This window comes from Panthera onca, chromosome A1 (genome assembly GCF_046562875.1).
Source record: "Panthera onca isolate mPanOnc1 chromosome A1, mPanOnc1 haplotype 2, whole genome shotgun sequence".
In the NCBI taxonomy this organism is placed as follows: Eukaryota; Metazoa; Chordata; class Mammalia; order Carnivora; family Felidae; genus Panthera; species Panthera onca.
Genome location: NC_138339.1, coordinates 156,681,139 through 156,705,937, shown reverse-complemented (window position 1 = coordinate 156,705,937; position 24,799 = coordinate 156,681,139). Strand labels below are relative to the sequence as shown.

At 37.7% G+C, this 24,799-nt stretch overlaps 1 protein-coding gene across 1 annotated transcript in view; it reads right to left on the bottom strand.

Annotated features, from left to right (window-relative positions):
- Positions 1–1,854: 1,854 nt before the first annotated feature.
- The window catches only part of LOC132676933 (ankyrin repeat domain-containing protein 26-like), a 73,869-nt gene continuing 50,924 nt past the window's right edge, over positions 1,855–24,799 (bottom strand). The window contains 5 exon segments of the mRNA XM_081795671.1: positions 1,855–2,096; positions 3,484–3,529; positions 9,689–9,917; positions 11,156–11,373; positions 11,913–12,203. Coding sequence (XP_081651797.1) covers positions 1,963–2,096; positions 3,484–3,529; positions 9,689–9,917; positions 11,156–11,373; positions 11,913–12,203 — 918 coding nt within the window. The 3' untranslated portion in view covers positions 1,855–1,962.

Here is a 24,799-nt window from a genome sequence, read left to right as displayed (position 1 = left end):
GAAACAATATATTGTGGGGAATAAGCTTAGACAATTAAAAGACTAGTTGTTTGGAAAAATCAGTATAAGAAATGTCTTTCCTTACAAACTGTTGGCCGATTCGATGCAATTCCAGTGAGAAACGGCTTTGGAGAGCTTGCCAAGTTGATTATAAAAGACCTGTGGAGCCCTTCCTTCCTTTCTTCTTTCTCATCCCCAACATTTTAGTTCCCAGTCCTAGAAACAGAGGCATGGAGTTGGGGTCCAGAGTGAGGTGTTGGAGCTTAGAATGGGGAAGGCATTACGTGTAGGACAGTCACCCTGCACAGTGTTGGAGCTCAAGTGAGAGCATCCCTGAAAGGTGAATGGTATAGAATAATGAAGTATCACAGACTGAACAGGGTAGGGAGGCATCTGCACAGGGGAAGAATAGCCCAGCGGGGGTTTTCGGAACCTGCAGGGGGGCAAGTCATCTGCAGAAGAGGTGGCCTGGCACAGGGTGTCTGAGAAAGGAGATATTTACATGTCTCAAAGTACTTCCCCATAAAATACTAAATAATTGGAAAGTGGAAACCTGGCAGATAGTACCTCCAGTGGCCAACATTAACATCACCAGTATGGGAACAAATCAAAATTGTAGGTCACATGATAGGATGCAAAGAGTAGGTTGTAGTGATACTCTTGCTAAAAATGTATGATCTGAATTTTACCATAAGGAAACCTAAGAAAAATCCGTGTTGAAAGACATTCCACATTACTGGAATTTAGTCGTCAACAGGTTAAAAGTCATGAAAGTCAAGGAAAGACAAAGGAACTGTTCTAGAGTGAAAGAGACTAAGACATACAACTGAATTCAATACATGGCTCTGAGCAGGACCTTCCTTGGTATAACGTATACTACAGATAAGTGACCAAACTTAAAAAGAATTATGAGGAATAAATGATAGAATTATACTGAACCCTTGAACAAAACAGTTTTAATGGGTGTACTGACTACACACAGATTTTTTTTTTTTTTCAGTACTGGAAATGTATTTTCTTTTATAATTTTCTTCATGGTATTTTTCTCTGTAGCTTACTTTATTTTAAGAATAGAGTATGATACATACACAAAAGATTATTGGTAGTAGTAGTGGTTAAGTCTTTGGGGGTCAAAAGTTGTTCATGGCTTTTTGACTGTGGAGATCGTGGTCAGAGCCCTTAACCCCATTGTTCAAGCATCCAGTGTATTAGAGTTAATGTTCTGATTGTGAAGGTTGTATGGTAGTTATGTGGAATGTACTGACTTGTAGGATTTAAATGCTACAGGAATCAGGCATCCCATTAGCAATTTACTTGCAAATGACTCTGGGGCGGGGGGGGGGGGGTTTCTTTTTTTTCTCTCTCTAATTTTTCTTTTCTCTAACTTTGTTTCTAAAAAGCAAATCAAAATAAATAAATAAATAAATAAATAAATAAATAAATAAATAGAAAAAGTGAAAAGCCTTAGGCAAATCTTATTTCTCCATGTGGAAAGAGCTACGAATCAGTGTTTACAATTAAAATTGTAGATAGGTTTTATGGCACTATAAAAAAAATGTAATATGTACAAACATTGGCAATAGCCATAGCAGGAATACATCAAAATAATGTCTAAATCTTTAGGCCCACATATAGTCATAAAAATTGGAAAATACAAAAAGCCATCCATGAACACTACTGAAGTGTTAATGACAACTTGGTTGTTTGGGTGCTGTTCAAACCGCTGGTAGTGGAGCAGTCTGATGTATGTAAAACCCTCTAGTGCTGGTTTCCATGTACAAAATGTGCTTAAAAGTTAATGAGATGCCAAGAAACATAGTTTAAAATATTATAAAGATTTTCATTACACACATATGATACAAAAACATTTTCCTTTAATCAAGACTTTTCCATATAGTGTGTTCAATTGGGAAACAATGAAAATGTTTTGTAAGCATCCAGTAAATTTTTTCTATTTATTTTTCAAATCATATAATTTTTGTTCAAAATCTGTACATATTCTCGTGACGCTTTCCATACTGGATCCTGATTTAGAATTGAATCATCAGTAGATACTAAAGGCGTTCTACAGGATCCTCATTCAAATTCGGTAGCAGCTGAAAAGGAAAAGAAAGAATTATCTTCTTTCTCCAAAATACTTTTCACTACAAGTGATTAAAAAAAAAAAAAGAAGAAAAAGAAAAGAAAAGAACAGAAAAGAAAAGAAAAAGAAAGTTGGGGCTTTTATGAGTGTTAAGAAAAATGAAAAATACCTACGTACAACTGCAATATGAAACCCAAGATTAGTATTAAATATATTTTGCTCAGGGTTGCACACTGAATTAATTGCTATTGTGGATAAATATCAGAGTTTCTGTTTTTTTCATTACAAGGTGAAATTACAAGATGAGGACACAGTCCACCCTGAACAATCATAAACTATAAACCGAAAAATCAAACAGGCATTTCCAAACAGAGCCAAGTATACAGATGTAAGTGACAGGTATAAAACACAGCACTACTGGAACATACGGAAGGGACATCCCAGCTTTGTGTCAATATTGTCTGCTCTTTGGTGAAGGTGATATGTCAGCTGATACCTGAAGGACAAGGAAAAAGTATGCTAGGTAGAGGGAAGGAACACATACAAAGAGCTAGAAGTGAGGAAGAACACTTGTGCAATTATGAGTAGTTTAGTTTGACAAGGTGCTAGAGCAAAGCAGCAGAGTAGGGCAAATAGTGAGAGACAAGGCTGAATCATCTGGCAAGAAGCAAACTGATTTGGGTGTTTTCATTCCATGCTAAGGAAATTGAAGTTTTACCCAAGGGCAAAAGCAATGACAAAATCAATGAGTGAAGATTGAAAACCTTTACCTGTCAATGGCAGTTATATGACCTCTAATTACTTAACCAAGCATTACTAAGATGACTTTGGCTTTTTGGGTCTTCTATCACTAGCAGAAATTGATAAATTTGATAAAGCACACCTTTTCTGAGACTTGTGCAGGTTGACAGTTCCATAGGGATGGCACCAGTGAAGGAAGATTGTCGCCAGAAATAATAACAGATATGTAGACTTAGGGAGATTGAAAAAACTTCTTTAACGTTTATTTATTTTTGAGAGAGAGACAAACCACAAGCGGGCAGGGGCACAGAGAGAGGGAGACACAGAATCTGAAGCAGGCTCCAGGCTCCGAGCTTTCAGCACAGAGCCCTCTGTGGGGCCTGAACCCACCTGAGCTGAAATCAGTCGCACAACCGACTGAGCCACCTGGGTGCCCCTAGACTTGTGGGAGATTTTAAAAGAGCTATGACACATGAGGACTAAATGAGGAAGAAGTGTGTTCTTCATTATGCTCATGCTTTTACATTTTTTATTCTATATGTACAAAAAAATGTGAATGTAGTATCTATTATCCAAACAATGGAAAGGGATGCCATTTACTATTTATAGTTTATTTCAGAAATCAATGATATCTAACTTCATACATTTTGGCAACATACCTTCTTCTAGTGCTCTGGTTATTCTTTTCTCTAACTCCCGCTGCGTCTGAAATAAGGCAAATATTATTTAGAATGTGTAAGGTAAACAAAAGACATGGTAGGAATTATATATAGCTTACGACATGTGGTCTTGAAATAATACTTGTAGAGATTAAACCAAAGATAGGGTTAGCTTAAACAGAAAAACTATCACATGAATAAAATAAATTCCTACCTATTTTATTTTAGTTTTAGATAACGGAGAACAGATACATATATACACGCACACACACACACACAAACATGTGTATATGTATACATATATACGTGTGTGTGTATACGTATATATAATATGTGTATATTATATATATGTAATATATTATGTGTATTATATTAATATATATAATATGTGTATATTATATATATAATGCTATTTAAGTGAATCTGATAAAAAGCACAATTAATATTGATTTATTGAATGTGTATAATCTCTGAAACGTGATGTTTGATCTTACTGGTACAAAAAAGTTTAAACAAGAATCATATTGTATACAGAATTATTACTTGGAAATGATTAGGAAAAACTGCCATTTGTGAAAGTTTAATCAGTTTTTTACCTTAATGAATTGTTCCTTAAAATGGGCTTTCCATTTTTTCACTCTTAGAAAAACAAAATTTGAAGGAATGCTTTTTGCTATTAATTTTTCAGGACCGACTCTTAAATACATATAAAATGAAGAAAGTGGGACTGTCTTACTGTCATGTGGAAATTCTACTGGCAAAAAATTGATTGAGTAAAAATATTTTGCTATCTGTGTTATGACTAAAACACTTATTTCTTTTCATATGCACACAAAGATTTCAGAAAATCTCTTTGAAGAAAGGAAAAATAGTGGGTTACAACAGTTTTCAAACTTAGCTTCTGATTTATAACTTTCTCCATTAGAGATAAGGAAAACAATATACAATTTTCAATTGTAACTTTGTTTCCTTTCTCTAAATTAGGACCAAGTTTTGAAACACTTGACTTATTAAAGTTATGGTTATCCACTTATGAAATGTGTACAAATATTTCCAACTACAGGTGACCCTTGAATAACACAGGGGTGGGGTACAGTCAAAAACCTGTATATAATTTTTCATCCCCCCAAAAGTTATTACTAATAGCCTACTGTTGACCGGAAGCCTTACCGGTAACATAAACATTCGATTCATACTTGTTTTGTACAGTAGAATAAGCTAGGGCAAAAAATGACATTGAGAAAAATGGAAGGAAGAGGAAATACACTTACAGTACTGTACAGTGTCCAAAAATAATCCATGTGTAAGTAAAGTAGACCCTCACAGGTCAAAACCATGTTGGTCAAGGGTCAACTGTATATTACAACTGTTCCTGTCTAGAATGTTCTTATTTATATCTTTCTGAGACAAGGTAGCCTCTCCCTGAATGCCCCAAACGGGCTCCAAAATAGTGTACAGGACATAATCAACACTGTGGTGATAAGGATTCCAATGTCTTTACAAATTTGGGTGTGAGGACAAATGTTTTGGCTGACATGTTTCCCAATATTTTCAGAGACTGTTTTCCCTAATACCTTTTTTTAATTGAAGTATAGTTGACATACAATGTTACACTAGTTTTTCAGTATACAAATTCAGATTGGACAATTGTGTACACTATGCTATGCTTGCTACCGTACGTGTAGTTACCGTCTGTCACCATACAACATTAATACAATATTATTGACGATATTCCATATGCTGTATTCTTCATTCCTGTGACTTATTTACTTTAAATTTTTTTTAACGTTTATTTATTTTTGAGACAGAGAGAGACAGAGCATGAACGGGGGAGGGGCAAAGAGAGAGGGAGACACAGAATCAGAAGCAGGCTCCAGGCTCTGAGCCATCAGCCCAGAGCCCGACGCGGGGCTCGAACTCACGGACCGTGAGATCGTGACCTGAGCTGAAGTCGGACGCTTAACCGACTGAGCCACCCAGGCGCCCCTTATTTACTTTATAACTGGAATTTATACCTCTTACTCCCCTTCACCTATTTTGCCCATACCTCTCTACCCACCTCCCCTCTAGCAACCACCAATTTGTCTTCTGTAGTTATGATTCTGTTTGTTCACTTGTTTTGTTTTTTTATATTCCACATGTAAGTGAAATCAGATGGTATTTATTTGTGTTTCTCTGATTTATTTCACCTAGCATAATACCCTCTAGGTCTATCAATGTTGTCACAAATGGCAAGATCTCATTCTTTTTGATAGCTGAGCTATATTTCATTGTATACATATTACACATTGTCTTTATCCATTCATCTCTCCATGGACACTTAGGTTGCTTCCCTATTTTGGTTATTGCAAACAATGTTTCCATAAACATAGGGATGCATACAACTTTTCAAATTAGTGTTTTCATTTTCTTTGGGTAAATACACAGCAGTGGAATTAATGAATATCTATTTTTAAGTTTTTGAGGAACCATAACACTTTTTTGACAATAGCATTATATTCAGGCCTTATAAAATGAATGGGACAACATGACTATACCAGACTTGTAAAATTAATAACTCAATACCAGATGATGGGGGAAGGCTGTATTCAAACAATTTCATATTACCATTAATAAATACGATATAAAATATAAACCATGTTTTTTATATGACATGACTTAAGGAGCTACCAAGGTAATGTTGCATCTTTTCCCCAAAAGCTCTTTTCCTAAATATTTACCTCTGTGACCTTTATGTTTATTTCTAGGTAAAAACTGTGTTTTGATGGTGAAAATAGCTTTCAAGTCCATGAATAAGAACACATGTGTATTTTTGTGTATACCTTTCCATTGATCAGAAATATAAGAGGGTGAGAAAATTATACACAGAAAAACTATATATCAGCAAATTTTAATTCAAAGAACATTTTTAAAGGATTTTTAATTAGAAGGATTTTCTCATTAACTGTTAGCATTCAAATATGGCCCATAGAAATCTAAGGTTCGGTTGGGGACACTGCAGGATTGAGGGACAAGGAAGTCACAGCCGTAGTCTCCATCTCTCCTTTAGTTAGACAGCTCTACTTCTCTCTGTTTTACACAATACAGTTTAATGCAAAAAAAAAAAATACATTCTATTCTTTGAAAAAAATCATTTTGAAGGTATAAAAGTCACTAATTTAGTCAAAGTCCCGAATTTTGCATAATAGACAAAAAGGGCTCAGAGAGGGTGTACTTTGCCTGAGGTCATGAATCCAACTAGATGCAGACCAGGAATACACTTGTGGTCTTACCAAGCCTAGAGTTCTATGCCAGTTACTTCCTCATAGCCAGGAAAAATACGTGTATTTTAAGTATAACTCAGAGAAAATGAATACATAAAACTTTGTCATGTGGCTCAGTAATGCTTAGGTATGAGGCACACAATACTAACTCTCTAACTAAATTACAAATTTTAAAGTCATGTATGAAAATAAAGGAACAGAAATTATGTTAAGTCCTTTGAGTAGCAGTCAATTTTTAAGCACAACTTTTTTATTTTTTTAAAAAACATTTTTTTAACGTCTATTTATTTTTGAGACAGAGAGAGACAGAGCATGAACGGGGGAGGGTCAGAGAGAGGGAGACACAGAATCTGAAACACGCTCCAGGATCTCAGCTGTCAGCACAGAACCCAATGTGGGGCTCGAGCTCACGGACCGCGAGATCATGACCTGAGCCGAAGTCGGCCGCTTAACCGACTGAGCCACCCAGGCACCCCAAGCACAACTTTTGTAAACCACAGGACAGAGAACTTGAAAGAGAAAATCTTTAGGTGAAGCAAGCAAGCTGAAACTGAGGAAATTCTTCCTGAAAGCATTATTTATTCCTTCCAAAGAAAATCTGTTTTATCAAAATCAATCAACAAATGAGTGAACCCATGGTGTGGTTATTTATAGCAAACTTTAAAACCCAACACAGATTTCTCTTTCCCTTCTAGCATGCTTCTGCCTAACCTCTCATCATTCATTGGTATGTACAAAAGACACAATTCACCTTATTAATAATTTAAATCCAGTCGGAAATTATAGGTGAACCTTCACTTCTCACATGTGGACTTATCTCTGTCTCCCTCCCGACGGGAAGGGAGACTTACCTAACGGGTGAAATTGGGAGAAGGAGCTAAGCAGTGCTTATGCGTTTCTGAATCTCCTCTTTGAAAAGATGTGCCTGCCCACAGTAACATGAATTTGGGTCTGCTCTCAGCTCTGTGGTAAGCACCCAACCCCCGGGGTGGGGGTCAAGCATTTGTTTCCTCAATTTACAACTGTGTGGGGAAGTGCCCAATTTGGGAGGAAGCCCAACGTGGCTAACATAACCTAAATCATATCTTCCAATTTGTTAGTGTGTATTAGTAATAAAGCTACTAAGTTTCTCTCCATCTCCCTGTCTCCTGTGTTCTGAATTTAGAAAGAGAAGAGCAGGGTTACTTGCCGCCTACCCAGTGTCACCTGTCACGGCTCCACCAAGAAAAATGACTAGACAACACTTACAGAAACATTCTCTTCTTCCTTGACTTCATAACTAACGTACATTGTTCAAAAGCAACGCCCACTTGAAAGAGAGAAAAAGTTGAAAGGAACCATTTTAAGAACAAACATAGAAAGTCAGACAAACTGAGGACACAGAGGAGTACATTCCAAATGAAAGAACATGACAAAACCTAAGAAAAATAAGTGAAACAGAGATAAGTAATGTACCTCATAAAGAGTTCAAGGTAATGGTCATAAAGATGCTCAGTGAACTTGGGAGAAGAATGAATGGATCCAGTGATAACATCAGAAAGAGATAGAAAATATAAAAAAGAACCAATCAGAGCTGAAGGATACAATAACAGAAATGACAAATACACTAGAGGGAATCAACAGCAGATAAGAAGATGCAGAAGAACAGATCAACAATTTGCAAGACAGGGTAGTAGAAATCATCCAAGCCGAAAAACAAAAAGAAAAAAGAATTTTAAAAATGAGGCTAGGTTAAGGGACCTGTGGGACAACATCCAGGGTAATAATACTTGCATTCAAGGGGTTCCAGAAAAAGAAAAGAGAAAGGGGCAAAGAACTCATTTGAAGAAATAAAAGTTTCATTTTCAAAATTCAAATATTTGCTTGATTTAGCTATTTATAAAATGCTCTACAATCACTCATCAAGATATTTTATAAAAATAGAAACAAAGGTGGTATAAGTCAAAAAAAAAAGGAAAAAGAAAAAAGAGTGCCATAAATAAGAAAGCAATTAAAGATGGATTCTCATGTAAGAAAATAGCAAAACTTTTAACTTAAAAGAGAAATTAACCTTTTAATTTTACAAGTTGATTTAATTCATAAAAAGGACTTACCATGGATTCTTTTTTTTTTTTTTTTTTTTTTTTTTTTTTTTTTTTTTTTTTAGAGTAGCCTCCATGCTTAGCGTAGAGCCCAATGCAGGACTTGAATTCATGACCCTGAGATCAAAACCTGAGCTGAGATCAAGAGTTAGACACTGAACTGACTGAGCCACCCAGGCACCCCCATGGATTCTTTTAAATAGTAAACATTCATATGTCGTTAAGTGTTTGGAGGACGATCATTCACTGACATACAAGGGTGGAAAAACTGGATTATAGCAAAACTTTCAGATGTTTATGAACCACTGCCAACTGAAAATAAGTCCAAGCATCTAAGTGTACCTGTGGTTAGCAGGCAACAACATTTACTTTCTAAAATCAAATCTGAATGAAAGCTTTTCAAGAAATTTAACATGGGTAAGTTTAGTTATATTTACTGAATACAGTTAATGCTAGGTGTCTCTTGTGGCACACCTGGGTGGCTCAGTTGTTTTTAGTGTCCAAATCTTGATTTTGACTCAGGTCATGATCTCATGGTTTTGAGACTGAGCCCCACATTCGGCTCTGTGCCGAGCATGCAACCTGCTTGGGATTCTCTTTCTCCCTCTCCTTTTGCCCCTCCCCTGCATGCACTCACTCATACTCTCGCTAAAATAAAATAAAAATAAGTATCTCTAAGAAATGAGAGATCAAGGGACTAATATATATATAAAATTAACCTCAGTTCTTTCTTAGCATGTATAATTATGACTTTTACTTCGTATGTATTGGTTACTTAAACAACTCATAATTTCACGAAATTAAAAGCAACAATTATATCAGATATCTGAAACCCAAAGTAAAACAGATAATATAACTAACCTTCCACAAGGAAGTCTCCCAGTAGTCATATGATGGCCGTGGGTTTAAGGTAGGAATCACTAAGTTTCCTCTTGGAGTAAGGTTTCCATTGAGCACTAAATTATTTTCAAAATGTCCACAATAAGGTGGTTCCAGGCCTGGGCTCATAGTAAGGGTCCTGAGTAAAGTTTGGTGCTGCTGTCTCTCCACAAGAAGTTTTGTATTGCTCTCTGACAGTCTCTCCTTAGCCCTGTGAAGACTAAAAAACACAAATACATTTTCTTTTTCCCTAAATCATTCCTAAATGACTTACATTTTTTTTAAGTTTCCATAATAGTAAATAGCATTTGCCATTGAACAGTGTTTTAACACTGAACATGTGACGGAGCACACCTACTATCTAAAATTATACTTTTAAAATTGTTCTAAAGAAATACTTATGTTTCCAGGGGGATTCCTAACTAACAATTCAAATTAGGGAAGGGAGAGAAGTGGCTATCAGTGATGTACATGGCTTAACAAATAATACTTGCTGTCTTCTGGAATGGCTGTACTGACAGTATCCTTCAGGATGCCATTATATATACATACTTATATTTAGTAAACCTGTTTACAGATATAAAACTAAACCATCCCTCAAAGACATTTTCAAGCGTTTGCTTTCACCACTCTTGTACATTTATTATCTCAAAGAAACTGAGCATTTGACACTGAGGAATCATTGAGACCAACAATCTCTAGGGGAGATAGTAGATGGCAGAGGTGTAATCAGAAAGAACTAAAACAGCTACAGAGGCAATTAGCTTATAATAGTTACCAAGGCACTGGAGACAGAATCTGCCCTTTCTGTCTTCAGTCTTCCACATGCCTCCCTCCCACCATGGTGCTCTTTTTAGCCACTTTGGGAATTATACTACCCTTCATCCCTGTGTGAGTCTTTCTGTATTGCCTGTTTGCCTTTATGTCAAGTAGAAAAAGCATAAAGGGTGGTTTGTCTCAAGGCCCACTCTAGTAATCATACCAAAGATCACAATCAAGAGAATAAATGTACCAAGCTGCCAGGATGAGTAGTAGTAGTACTTGACCTTTTAGGTTAAAGATGTAATCTTCCAAAAAGAAACTCATCGAAATTTCTATTTAGGGTAATTCTGACAAGCAATTTTATAATAATATGCTTCTAAATGAGAAAGCTCTGAACAATGCACTTAAAGACTAGCAGATCCGATCAATGGAAAATATACAGGGCGGGGGGTGCAGGGGGGGGTGGGGGAAGAGGTCCTGTAAAACCGAAAAAAAGAGGAGGGATGCAAACTGTCCTGGACTAACATTTCAAAGGTAAGTTCACTTAGAAACCTCATTTTTCCAAAATGACACGATCTAGTTGGCTTTCACTTCCTACTCATCTCATGATCTTGACTCCACAGAAATTATGCTTTAGAGGCAAATTAATAAGCTAAATTTCTTGTCTATGATTCTGTTTTGACTTACGTGTTCAGCTTATTTCTCAAGGACTTTCTAACTTTTTATTCTTCTAAGTAGAGTTGCCTGTAGGTTTCCAACTCTGTTTTAGTAGAATCTTCTTGAGAAGTCTTCATTGTAGAGACCTGAGATTCCAGATCTCTAATTCTAAGTTCCATTTGACTTCTCGTTGAAGCATGAGCATTTTCTCTTAACTGGTCCAAGTTTTCTCGAGCTGCTGCTTGTGCCTAATGAAAAAAAATTAACAGGATAGTTTCAAAATAGCTATAATCTGAATAATTAATTATACCTGTTTCTTTTACTTCTGAGTCAATGTTTCAGAGAGCAATTTTAAGTGAAAAAAAAGCTCAAGTGTAAACTATTTGTCACCAACGTCAACTGAATTAAATATGATTTATAAAATTAAAGTTCAATCATTCTTGTATTAGTATTCATGCAATCTGATAATTCAAATAATAGAATCAATGAGAAAATTTTAAAAGTCAACAATAAACTTAAGAATAATCCAAGTACAGTGCAATTTTTAAATCATAATTTTTCTTTTCCTCTTAATAGTGAGACTAGTTGTTTAAATCATCATTTTTTCTTATCCTCTCGATTTAGTAGGAATAGTGATGAAAACTGAAATCTTTAAAGGGAGGAACAAATGCCTCCAGAAATCTACAAATTACCATAAAGCAAGTAGAGGAAACCCATACAATACATCTATCCAAAATTTAATTTTCAGTGAAACGAAATACAGCACATTACAGATCAATCAATTAACCTGTAAAAACAGGTTGACTTCGTGTAATTTTTCTACTATGTCCAGTCGTGCTCTTTCTTCAATCTCCCGTTTATACTGTTCCACTTGACTGTGTTCTACCATATTCATTTCCATAAATTGTTTCAATTTTACTACTTCTTGCTGTAACTTCTTGTTATTGCTCTCTAGCATTTCACATTCTCCTTCGAAAGCTTTCATTGATAATAACTCTTGTTGGAGAACTTGTTTTTTTGCATCCAGGTGTAGACATTTTGAAGATGTAGTTTCCAGTTCTGTTGTAAAGACATCAGCCTGCATGAATAAAACACTATAGTTTGGAAGTGGAGTGAAAAGACTCTAACTCAGAACTACTATCAAAATTTGTTCTTCAGATTTTAAGTAATCTCTATGCCCAGTGTGAGGCTTGAACTCACAATCTCAAGATCAAGAGTACCTGAGCCAGCCAGGCACTCAAATTTTTAAATAAACTCATTTGCAACAAAATGTTACCTGTCTTAGAATGTGGAACCTTAAACAACTCAGAAAATCAAGAGCCAAGTTAAAGCCATCAGGTGTTACTGAAATAGATCTTTGCTATCATTCTCTTTACTACACAACATTTGCACTTGATTCTATACATTTATTTTTCTATGATTTTTTCATATCTTTCTTTCATAAAATAAGTCCCCTCTTAGGAGAAAGTCTCTTAGCCCTTCCCCCATCTTAACACTCCATAATTTTTAAAGAAGTTTTAGCAATATCATATTGACTTATGTATGCCCAAGTCAAAAAATACGTCCCAAGGTAAGACTCTGGAAATAAGACTCTAATTCATGAATCTATAAGTAATGCTTCTAATGCCACGGCCTGTTTCTGAACTGCAAATGTTTTATGCTAATTTGAACTGCATTCCCAGGAGAAATGATTCTCTGGGATGTGTTAAGAAATCACATCTCCCAGTATAAAACTTTAATTGGATGATCCAAATATGTTTTTGAGGCAAATTTTTTTTTAATTCAATACTGTTATCTTGTAATCCATTGTTACTTTCTAGAAAATAAGAGATCATACTAAACAAAAACAACCACAACAACAAAACTGGCTGGAGTTTCAGTGATGCTGAGTTGGGAACGACTTCCATCCATTCTATATGATTGGTAAGACAAGGTGAGTGGATGTGGTGGTTTTATAAATTTGTTGATACTTCTGTGAAAATCCCTCCCCTTAAATATATGCTGGCTTCAGTAACTGGTTTCTAGTGAACAGAATATGCAGAACTGCTGTGATTTTTAAGGCCAGCTTAGAAAATGTGATACAGCTTCCATCTGACCTTCTTTCTCTAGGGAAGCTCACCCTTAGAACGCAGCCACCACGTTGTGAGGAATCCCAGGCTACCTAGTGAGTCTTCATGTAGATACTCCAGCTGAGACTAGCCAACGTCCTAGCCAAAGGCCAGCCTCAACAGCCAAACACATGCGTGAACAAGCCTTTAGATGATTCTAGTCTCCAGCTTCCAGTTATGCCAGCTGATGCCAAATGAAGAAGAAATGAGTTGCCCTACTCTGCTTTGCCTAAACAAAAGATTGGTGAACAAGAGAAACGCTGTTTTGAACTACTAGGTTTTGAGGTGGCTTATTATGCAGCAGTAAATTACTACCACAGATACTGATACTAAAAATGGTGTGCTGCTATTCAAAAAAACCTAAAACTAAACTTCCTTTGAACCAGGAGGTAGGTCGAACCTGGAAAGATGTAGAAAAGCGTAAGAATGAGACCCAAAAAGGGCCTCCACAAGACTCTTAGTGGAAACCTGATGGCCTGTGAAGAGGCTGACAGCAAGGGTTTCTAAGCAAGTGAAGAAAATGACACTGGAGGAAAGGGAAGTCATGCTAGAAAACACCTGAAAGTAAAATGGATAGGAAAGAGAAACTAAAGACTATGCAACTGAAAGGAACCAGGACTTACTGGGTTCAAGTATCTGTTTCTCATTTACAGCCTCTCTACATGTTGAACTGTCAAATAATGCTAAAATAAAGAAATGGCTTTTGGGTTAAGAGAAAATCCAGGGTGCTACCAGGAAAACAGAAAGATTTAAGGTATGCCTCCAATTTCTTTAAGGATCTTGAGTATAAGATTTTTTTTAAAGTGGGTTCCACACCCGACATGGGGCTTAAACTCAGCACCCAGAGGTCAAGTGTCACATGCTCTACCAACTGAGCCAGCCAGGAGCGCCAAGAGTAGACGAATTTTAAAGGCATTTTCCTATAAGAGCTTCACAGGAAACCTGAAGCGAAAAGCTTATCTCAAAAGGACTTGGGAGTGTTGCTTTGCTAAAACACGGCATGAAATCCAGTAATATTTACAGAAAACTAAAAAAGGTAAGAGATTTATAGTAGCAAACATACTATTTGCTACCTTGGACTAAAAGGGGCCAAATAGTGCAAAATGAAAAGAGGCCTTTGGGTCTTAGAAGTCTCACAGGGAGGAAGCAGGATGAAAAAACAGCTGCAAATACAGGTCATTCCTTATGAAAAGGAAGGAACCAAGAGCTCAAAGAGTAAGAAAGGGAAGAGACATGGAGAAAGTATTCCCGTGGTTAGGATTAAGTCCTAACTTAAGAACTGACAGCATGCATCAGGCTATATTTCAAAACTCTTATGGACTAGGGTGCTTCCCATCTTCTTTTTCTGAATGGGAGAGTCTTCAGCAGTTGACTAGAATGTTGCATTTGTGAGTGGTAAATAACTCTTTCGTTCTCAAGTCCTCATATTGAGAACCCTTGCACTCGACGACGGGCTATACTTTAGATACCATAACCCAGGCAGCTTATCCCCACTGCACCTGATTAAGATGGTAAGATCTTGGACTCAAGCCCTGAACCTGAGGCCATGATAACTGAGACTTGCAGGAGGTATTGGAGGGGGAGGGGAGTGAATGTATTTTTCAGGTGGGAGGAATACAAACATTTGTGGCCAGTGGGTAAAGTATACTGCTTTTTAAAGGTGTCCATAGGTTTTAAATATTAATTCCATTTAAAAAAAGGCCATGGAACACCTTAGTGACTTGCTCCTAATGAACAGAATATGTGACTATGATCCTGTGTGTATTCCAAGCCTAGGTGACAAAAGGCGATACAGCTTCTTCCTTGCTCTGTATCTCAGGCTGCTTACTTGGAATCTAGCTCCCCATCTAGTGAGGAAGCCTAGGCCACAAAGAGGGTCTAGGTGTGTCAGTTTAAGTGTTGCTGCTGCCTCCTGAACTGAAGTCCCAGGCAACAGCCAGCATCAACCACCAGACGTTAGTGAACAAATCTTCAAATGGATCCAACCCCAAACCTTTCAGTTGCCCCACCTGAAGCTGAGCGGGGCAGAGACTAGCTGTCCTGGCCACACTTTTCCTAACAGATTTGTGAACAAAAGAAATCTAACCTTTGGGCAGTTTGTTAAGAAAAAAAACAAAAATGATAAATTGAAAAGTGGATAAAAAAAAAAAGAGATAAGACACATAAACCTGTATAGGAGAAATTGGTCTCCATTAAAGTAGGATGTAATGAATGTTAAGATTAATTTATTAACAACCAATGGTGCTAATGAGAAGAAGCAGATAACTAGAAGCAAGATCTAAGAAGTTTTTCTCTCAGTTTTTCCCCAGTTAGGATCATATTAGTTGCTCATTTTCCATATATGGCCTTTATTATGTTGAGGTGTGGTTCCTCTAAGCCTACTTTGTTGAGGTTGTATCATGAATGGATGTTATAGTTTGTCAAATTCTTTTTCTGCGTCTATTGCAATGATATGATTTTATTCTTTTTTGAAAATTAATATGAGGTATCACATTCATTGATTTCCAAATATTGAACCACCCCTGAAAACCAGGGATAAATCCCATTCGGTTATAGTGAATGATTTTTTTTAATGTTTATTTATTTTTGAGAAAGAGCACAAGCAGGGGAGGGACAGAGAGAGAGGGAAACACAGAATCTGAAATAGGCTCCAGGGTCCAAGCTGTCAACAGAGCCTGACACTGGGCTCAAACCGATGCACCATGAGATCGTAACCTGAGCTGAAGTTGGATGCTTACCTCACTAAGCCACCCAGCTGCCCCTGCCCCCCGTGAATGATTTTTTAATGTATTGTTGGATTCATTTTGCTTATTTTGTTGAAGATTTTTGCATGTTCATCAGAGATGCTGGCCTGTAATTCTCTTTGTGGCGTCTTTATCTGGTTTTGGTATCAGGGTAAAGCTGGCATAGAATGAATTTGGAAGTTTCCCTTCCTTTTATGTTTTTCTAGAACAATTTGAAAAGAACAGGTTAAACTTTGTTTTTTCTTTTCTTTCCTTTTCTTCTTCTTTTTTTTTTTTTTGTATTAGCTCTTCTTTACATGTTAAAATTTACGTCTGAAGTCATCCGGTCCTAGACTTGTGTTTGTTGAGAGTTTTTTGATTCCTGATTCAGTTTCCTTGCTGGTTATTGACTTTTTTCAAATTTTCTATTTCTTCTTGTTTTATTTTGGTAAGTTATATATTTCTAGGAATTTATTCATTTCTTCTAAGTTGTCCAACTTGTTGGCATACATTTTTTCACAATATTCTCTCATAAATGTTTGTATTTCTGTGGTGTTGGTTCGTATTTCTCCTCTCACATTTGTGGTTTTATTATTTTGGTCTTTTCTATTTTCTTGTTGATTACTCTGGCTAACACCTTATCAGTTTTATTAATTTTTAAAATTAATAAAAGAACCAGCTCTAGGTTTCATTGATCTGTTCTAGTATTATCGGTTTTTTGTTTAACATTCATTTCTGTTTCAATCTCTTTTTTTAAATTTTATTTTGAGAGAGACCACACATGAGTGGGGGATGGGCAGAGAGAGAGAGAGAGAGAGAGAGAGAGAGGGAGAGAGAGAATCCCAGACAGGTTCCATGCTGCCAGCAAAGAGCCTAACACGGGGCTCGATCTCACAACTGTGAGATCATGACCTGAGCCAAAATCGAGAGTCAGACACTTAACCAGTTAAGCCCCAAGGGCCCCCTGTTCTGATGATTATTACTTGCTTTCATCTGCTGGCTTCAGGCTTCATTTTTGTTCTGTTTCTAGCTCCTTTAGGTGTAAGGTTAGGTTGTTTGAAATTTTTCTTGCTTCTTGAAGTAAGCTTATATTGCTATGTACTTCCCTCTTAGGACCACTTTTGCAGCACCTCAAAGGTTTCAGACCATTGTTTTTTCATTTCCATTTGCATGCACGTTTTTAAGTTTCTTCTTGTATCTCTTGCTTAACCCATTCCAGTGTAGTAGCACGTTATTTAACCTGCATGTATTGTTTTTAATAATTAAGGCCTGTTTTTTGTTTGTGATCCATTCTTGACAATATTCCATGTACACTTGAAAACAACGTGCATTCTGTTTTAAGATGGAACGTTCTGAAAAAGTCTCTTAAGTCCAATCTGGTCCACTGTGTCATTCAAAGCCATTGTTTCTTTTTCTTTTTTTTAAAAATATATGAAACTTTTTGTCAAATTGGTTTCCATACAACACCCAGTGCTCATCCCAACAGGTGCCCTCCTCAACACCCATCACCCACCCTCCACTCCCTCCCACCCCCCATCAGCCCTCAGTTTGTTCTCAGTTTTTAAGAGTGTCTTATGCTTTGGCTCTCTCCCACTCTAACCTCTTTTTTTTTCCTTCCCCTCCCCCATGGATTCCTGTTAAGTTTCTCAGGATCCACATAAGAGTGAACACATATGATATTTGTCTTTCTCTGTATGGCTCAAAGCCACTGTTTCTTTGGTGATTTTCTGTTAAGATGTATTTTTTGGTGATTTTTTTGTTAAGGTATTGATGTAAATGGGGTGTTAAAGTACCCTATTACTGTCTTATTATCAATTAGTTCCTTTATGTTGGTTATTGTTTTATGTACTTGAGTGCTCTCATGGTGGGTGCATAAATATTTACAATTGTTAGATCTTCCTATTGGATTGTACCCTTTATTATGATTTTGTTTTTGTTTTTGGTTGTTTATTTATTTTGAGAGAGACAGAGTTGGGGAGGGATATAGAAAGGGGGAGAGAAAATTTCAAACAGCCTCCATGCTGTCAGCCTGGAGCCCAACATGGGCTCAAAGCCACCAGCCATAAGATCATGACCTGAGCCAAGACCTAGTCGGTCGCTCAAATGACTGAGGCACCCAGGTGCCCCACAGTCTTTGTTTTAAGGACTCTTTTGTCTAACAAAAGTATCACTATTTTTTCTTTTAGCATGATAAATTTTATTCCATCCCCTCGCTTTCATTTTTTTTTTTTAATAGAATTTATTGTCAACTTGGCTAACATACAGTGTGTACAGTGTGCTCTTGGTTTTGGGGGTAGATTCCCGTGGTTCATCACTTGTAGACAACACCCAGGGCTCAACCCAACAAGTGCCCTCCTAATGCACAACACCCACTTTCCCTTCTCACCCACCGCCCCCCATCAACCCTCTCTTTGTTCTCTGCATTCAAGAGTCTCCTATGATTTGCCCCTCTCCTTCTCTGTTTGTAACTATTTTTCCCCTTCCCTTCCCCCACGGTCTTCTGTTAAGTTTCTCACGTTCCACATAGGAGCAAAAACATATGATATCTGTTTTTCTGTGACATATTTCATGTAGCATAATACCTTCCAGTTCCATCCACATTGCAAGAGATAGCACAATTTCACTCTTTCTCCTTGCCAGGTAGTATTCCAGTGTATATATAAAAACCACATCTCTTTATCTATTCATCTGTTGATGGGCATTTAGGCTCTTTCCACAATTTGGCTATTGTTGAAAGCACTGCTATAGACATTGGAGTACATGTGCCCCTATGAATCAGCACTCCTGTATCCTTTGCATAAATTCCCAGTAGTGCTGTTGAGGGGTCGTAGGGTAGTTCGATTTTCAATTGTTTTGAGGAACCTACGCACTGTTTTCCAGAGTGGCTGCACCAGTTTGCATTACCACCAACAGTGCAAGCATCCCCTCACTTTCAATCTTCAGGTGTCTTTATGTCTAAAATGAGGTTTTTATAGGCAGCATACAGATGGGTCTTGTTTTTTAATCCATCCTGTCACCCTAGGTCTTTTGCTTGGAGTGTTTATTCCATTTATATACAAAGTAATTATTGACAGGTATGTATTTATTGTCATTTTACTACTTGTTTTGTGGTTGTTTCTGGAGATTTTCTCAAATCCTTTATTGTTTTTCTCCCTTTGATGTCTTTCTAATTTGCTTTAATCATATATTTGGAATTCTTTCTCTTTATTCTTTGCATGGTTATTAGTGGGTTTTGGTATATGATAAGCATTAATTTGTATATCACCTCTTCTGCGTGTAGCAGTCTATATTAAGTTGATGGTCACTTAAGTTAGAGCTCATTTCCCCCCCCCCCCCATGTTTTGATAAGCTATTATATTGTATATCCTTTTTTGGGACATTCCTTGACGATTTTTTTTTACAGAAATATACATTTTTTTACTGCTTTTACATTTCCTGCCTTTATACTGTCACTTTTGATCTCTCCTTTCCACTCAGAGTCCCTGATAATATTTCTTACAGGCTGATTTAGTGGTCACAAACTCCTTCCATTTTTGTTTGTCTGAGAAATTCTTTATCTCTCCTTCTATTATGAATGATATCTTACTGGATAGAGTATATTTGGCTGCAGATTTTTCTCATTCAGCACTTTGAATATATCATGTCATTTCCTTCTGCCTTGCAAAGTTTCTGTTGAAAAATCTCCTGCTAGCCTTGTGGGTTTTCCCTTGGAAGTGAATGACTTGTTTTGCTGCTTTTAAGATTTGTAGCAGTGGGGCGCCTGCGTGGCTCAGTTGGTGAAGCATGACTTGATCTTAGCTCAAGTCGTGACCTCCCAGTTCGTGGGTTTAAGCCCTCCAGTGGGCTCTGCACTGACAGCACAGAGAGTGCTTGGGATTCTCTCTCTCTCTCTGTCTCTCTCTCTCTCTGCCCCTCCCCTGCTTGTGTCTGCGTTTTGTCACGGAAATTAAAAAAAAACAAAACAAAAAAACAAAACACTAAAAAAAAAAAAAAGATGTTAGCAGTATATTTTGCAAATTTAATTACAACATGTCTTGGGTATTGACTTTGATGGAAGTTCTTTGTGCCTCCTGGATCTGGATGTCTGTTTCCTTCTCCACATTAGGGAATTTTTCAGTTATTGTGTCTTCAAATCAATTATCTGTCCCCTTCTCTCTGTCTTCTTCTTCTGGGACTCCTATCATATGAATGTTTTTACATTTGACGGAGTCAACGAGTGCCTTAAGTCTATTCTTGCATTGGATAATTCTTCTTTGTCTTCTTCAACTTCACTGCTTTCCATTACTTTGTCTTCTAGGTCATTAATTTGTTCCTCTGCTTCTTCCAGCTTGCTGTTCATCTTTACTTCACTCTTCATCTCTGCTTCTTCAACTCTTTTATGTCTGTGGTAAGGGTCTCTCAGATGTCTTCCATTCTTTTCTCAAGTCCAGTGGATATCCTTATGATCATGGTTTTAAATTCTCCATTAGGCGTGTTATTTACATCTGTCCCATTTAGGTCTCTGGCCATGGCCTTATCCTGTCCTTTCATTTGGGATAAATGCCTCTGTCTTTTCATTTTGTCTAAGTATCTGCCAGCTTCTGTGTGTTAGAGAAGCCAGTTATGTCACCTGCTCCCGAAAGTAATGGACTTAGGAAAAAGACGTCATGTAATGCCCAGGGTCTAGCACTTCAGGGAGTGTCACCAGTGTGTGCTGCATGTGTTCTGCTGTTGTGTTCTGGCTATGCTATCCTTCAGGCCAGTCATCTGCCCAGGCTCTCCTCGCCTGGGCTGGTGAGTGTTTGGTCCCTGGCCTGAACATAGCGAGTTTTAACTAGGTGTGCTCTGGTCTGCTTAGGAAATGAGACCTGTCACCACCTCTACTGGAACTGAGGCCAAGGGAAACTCTCTGGTTGGGAGATGTGGTGTGGGCAGGCATTTGTCCTGGTCTTCTGGGGGAGGGGTCTGCTGTGCTGGGACTCAAGCAAGAGTGATTGAGAAAGGTAGTTCCACCAGTGTGCAAGGGGGTGGTATTTGGTGTAAGCAAGTTAGGTAGCCAGTGTTAGCAATGCAGTGCTTCCTGCAGGTGGCTTTATGTTTGTGGTGAGGGGCAGGAGAAGGTGTTGGTGCCAGCCAGCAGCTTTGTTCCTACAGACAGGTCTCTCTGAACTTTGCCTCTGAGGGACGTGCTCTGAGAAGAGCAAATAATCTCCCCACTGTGTGCCCCAGGCGCTCTTCAGACCACTGTACCCATGCTATATGCTCCCACGTTGTTTGCCTGCCCTCTGTCCAAGAGCAGTGCAGTACCTCAGGGGTCTAACCAAGCTAAACCAAATGCCCTTTGAAACTCCAGACTTTACGCACTACTGGTTACAAGAACTCACGAAATGCAGCCCCTCATTTTCCAAGCCAGTGGCTATGGGGAATGTTCTCTTTGTGCGTTCCCCTGTACGTTCCTCTCTCTCACCCTTACCCACAACCTCGACTCCCTCCCCTCTGCAGCAGCCAGGATCTGTTTCTCTTCTAGATGACATTTCTGCATCAAGGACCTTCTTTGATGTGGCCTCTTCTCTCCCTTTTGTTGTGGAGTTTGTTCTGTCAGTCTTCAGGTCAATTTCTGGGGTATTTAGGGTGAGCTGATTGTTATCTAGTTGTATTCGTGGGATGAGGCAGGCCTAGAGTCCTCCTACTCCTCTGCCATCTTCCTGTCTCTAAGATCTTTTTCTAAAATTCCCTTCAATTCCAACTACTCTTACAAGTAGGAAGGAATGCCTCTTTAGAATTTCCCCTCAAGTTAAGGTAGAAGCACAGAGACATACGATTTGAAGCACAATAGTTGAAAAACTAGAAAGAGTCAATTTGATAGCCAAAATTGGGCCTTTGATCTGACTTCAATTAAAGGAAATAGGCAGCTTTGAGTATTTTTTAATCCATTGAATGCTCAATCTTCATTCTCCTTTCCTCAGTGAGGAAATAAAGAGAATGTCATGGAATCATTTTTCATCTTTTCAGTAGCAAAACAAATGTACTGTCCTTTAACACTACTTAAATTAACTGCACATTCTCCTTTACCTTACTCCAACCTTGTTTGTGTGGGAGGTAAGACCACTTCATCTTTGTGTTGTCCCACAATGCTTCTCCATATCATACAAGTTGGCTTCAAAATTTTTTTGTCATTCAAATTACCAATCTACTATTTGTCTCTGATAAATCAACTTAATACTACTTCACTTTGTACAGCTTTAGTATTTGAATGATGTAATGTTTATTCCATTAATTATACGCTGAGCTATAACTTATAGCTATGCATATCTTTCTATTTAAGTGAAAGAAGGGGAAACAGGCTACTGTGTTTTCCAAGAATGTAGGATCTGTGCCAAGAACAGGATTAACACCAGTGTTACACACAAGAACCAGGTCAGAAGATGATCTCATTGTGAATTGCAAGATGATGGATTAGCAAGATTTCTTAACAGGAATGAGGAATAGCCCAGAGTTAATCTTTTCCTTCCTAGAAGGTGACAACTATGGATGAGTCTATGCATTATGAGATAATAAAATATAATGAAGTAAACGGTAGACTGAGTCAAGAGATCCTATGGCCAAGATTTGATGGAAATGAAAGTGGGCAGCACTGACTGAGACACTAAAAGTTTGCACAGGCGGGGAACCTGGGTGGCTCAGTCAGTTGAGCCTAACCTCTCAGGTCATGATCCCAGGGTCATCGGATCAAGACCCCTGTCAGCCTCCACACTAAGTGTGAAGCCTGCTAAAAATTCTCTCTCCTCTCTCTCTCTCTCTCTCTTTCTCTCCCCACACACCACGTCGTCCTGCTTGTGCACGCTCTAAAAAAATATATAAATATAAATAAATTAATGAATGAATGAATAAATAAATAAATAAATAAAAATCTGAACATACTAAAGAAAGAGCATTTTATCTTTTTGAGCCTGACTTCACATCGAGTCATGGGGTCAGCAAGGCATAGGCTGGCGAAAGCGTCCTTAAAGAAGCAAAAATCTCTATAGGAGCAAAGTTAAGTTCTACTACATTGACTTTTTATTATTACATAAGTGATTGGTAATTTGCAAGATAACTAGGAAGAAATTTTCATAAAATTTGATATGGTACTGGCATAAGGACAGACATATAGATCAACGTATTAACATTGAGAATCTAAAAATAAATCTCACATTATAGTGAACTGATTTTCCACAAGGGTGCCAGACAATAAAATGGAATAAGAATAGTCTTTGCAACAAATGGCACTGGGACAAATGGATATCCACATGCAAAGTAATAAAATCAGACCTCTACCCCATAGCATATATACAAAACTAACTTAAAATCTAAGAGCTAAAATGATAAAACTCTTAGAAAAAAGCTTATGTGTATATGTTTGTGACTGGATTTGGCAATGATTTCTTAGACATGACACCAAAAGACAAAAGCAGATTAAGATTACTTCATCAAAATTAAAAAGTACTATGCTTCAAATATCACCATCAAGAAAGTGAAAAGGCAAGTGACTAAATAGGAGAAAATACCTGAAAATCCCATATCTGTTAAGGGATTTGTATGTAGGATGTTTAAATAACTCTTCCAATAACGAAAAGACAAACCAATATAAAAACGGGCAAAAGAATGGATTAGTTCTTTAAAGACGATACAGAATTGGATAATAATCACGTTAAAAGGGGGGTGTTTGGGGTGCCTGGGTGGCTCAGTCAGTTAAGCTTCTGACTTGGACTCAGGTCCCAATCTCACGGTTTGTGGGTTCGAGCCCCACATTGGGCTCTGTGCTGACAGCTGAGAGAGCCTGGAGACTTTCAGATTCTGTGTCTCCCTCTCTCTCTGCCCCTCCCCTGCTGACACTGTCTCTCTCAAAAATAAAAGAGACACGTTCAACATCATTAGTTCTAAGAAAATGCAAACCAAAAACCACAGGATGCCATTTCATACCCACTAGAATTGCTATCATGAAAGCAACAGATAATGACAAACATTGGCAAGAATCAGGAAAATGGGAACTCTCAAAAACTGCGGATGAAAATGTAATGTTGCTGCCACTTTGGAAACAGTCTGGCAGTTCCTCAAAAGGTTAAACTAGAAAAACAATTGTTCTAAACTTATTTGAGAGAGAGTGCACAAGTGGGGTAGAGGGACAGAGGAGAGTGGGCAGAGAATCCCAAGCAGGCTCCATGCTCAGAGCAGAGCCCAATGTAGGGCTCGATTCCACAACCCTGAGATCATGACCTGAGCTGAAATCAAGAGCCAGCCACTCAACCGGCTGAGCCACCCAGGTGCCTGCCCTTCCTCAAAAGGTTGAAAAAAACAAAAACAAACAAACAAAAAAGGTTTATTTAACAGAGTTACCATATGAACCAGCAACTGTATTTATAGGTATATACCCAAGAGAAATCAAAACATGTTCACATAAAAAGTTGTTCGTTACACAAAAAATAACCTCAAAATAGGTGAAAGACCTCAATGGAAGACAGGAAGCCATCAGAAGAAAGCAGGAAAAACCCTCTTTGATCTTGCCTGCAGCAGCTTCTTATTCAAAATGTCTCCGGAGGCAAGGGAAACAAAGACAAAAATGTACTAGGGGGACCTCATCAAAATAAAAAAGCTTCTGTACAGCGAAGGAAACCGTCAGCAAAACTAAAAGGCAACCGACAGAATGGGAGAAAGTATTTGCAAATGACATATCAGATAAAGGGTTAGTATCCAAAATCTACAAAGAACTTCTCAAACTCAACACCCTGAACACAAGTAATCCAGTGAAGTAATGGGCAAAAGACATGAATAGACACTCCTCCAAAGAAGACATCCAGATGGCCATACAAATCAAAACCACACTG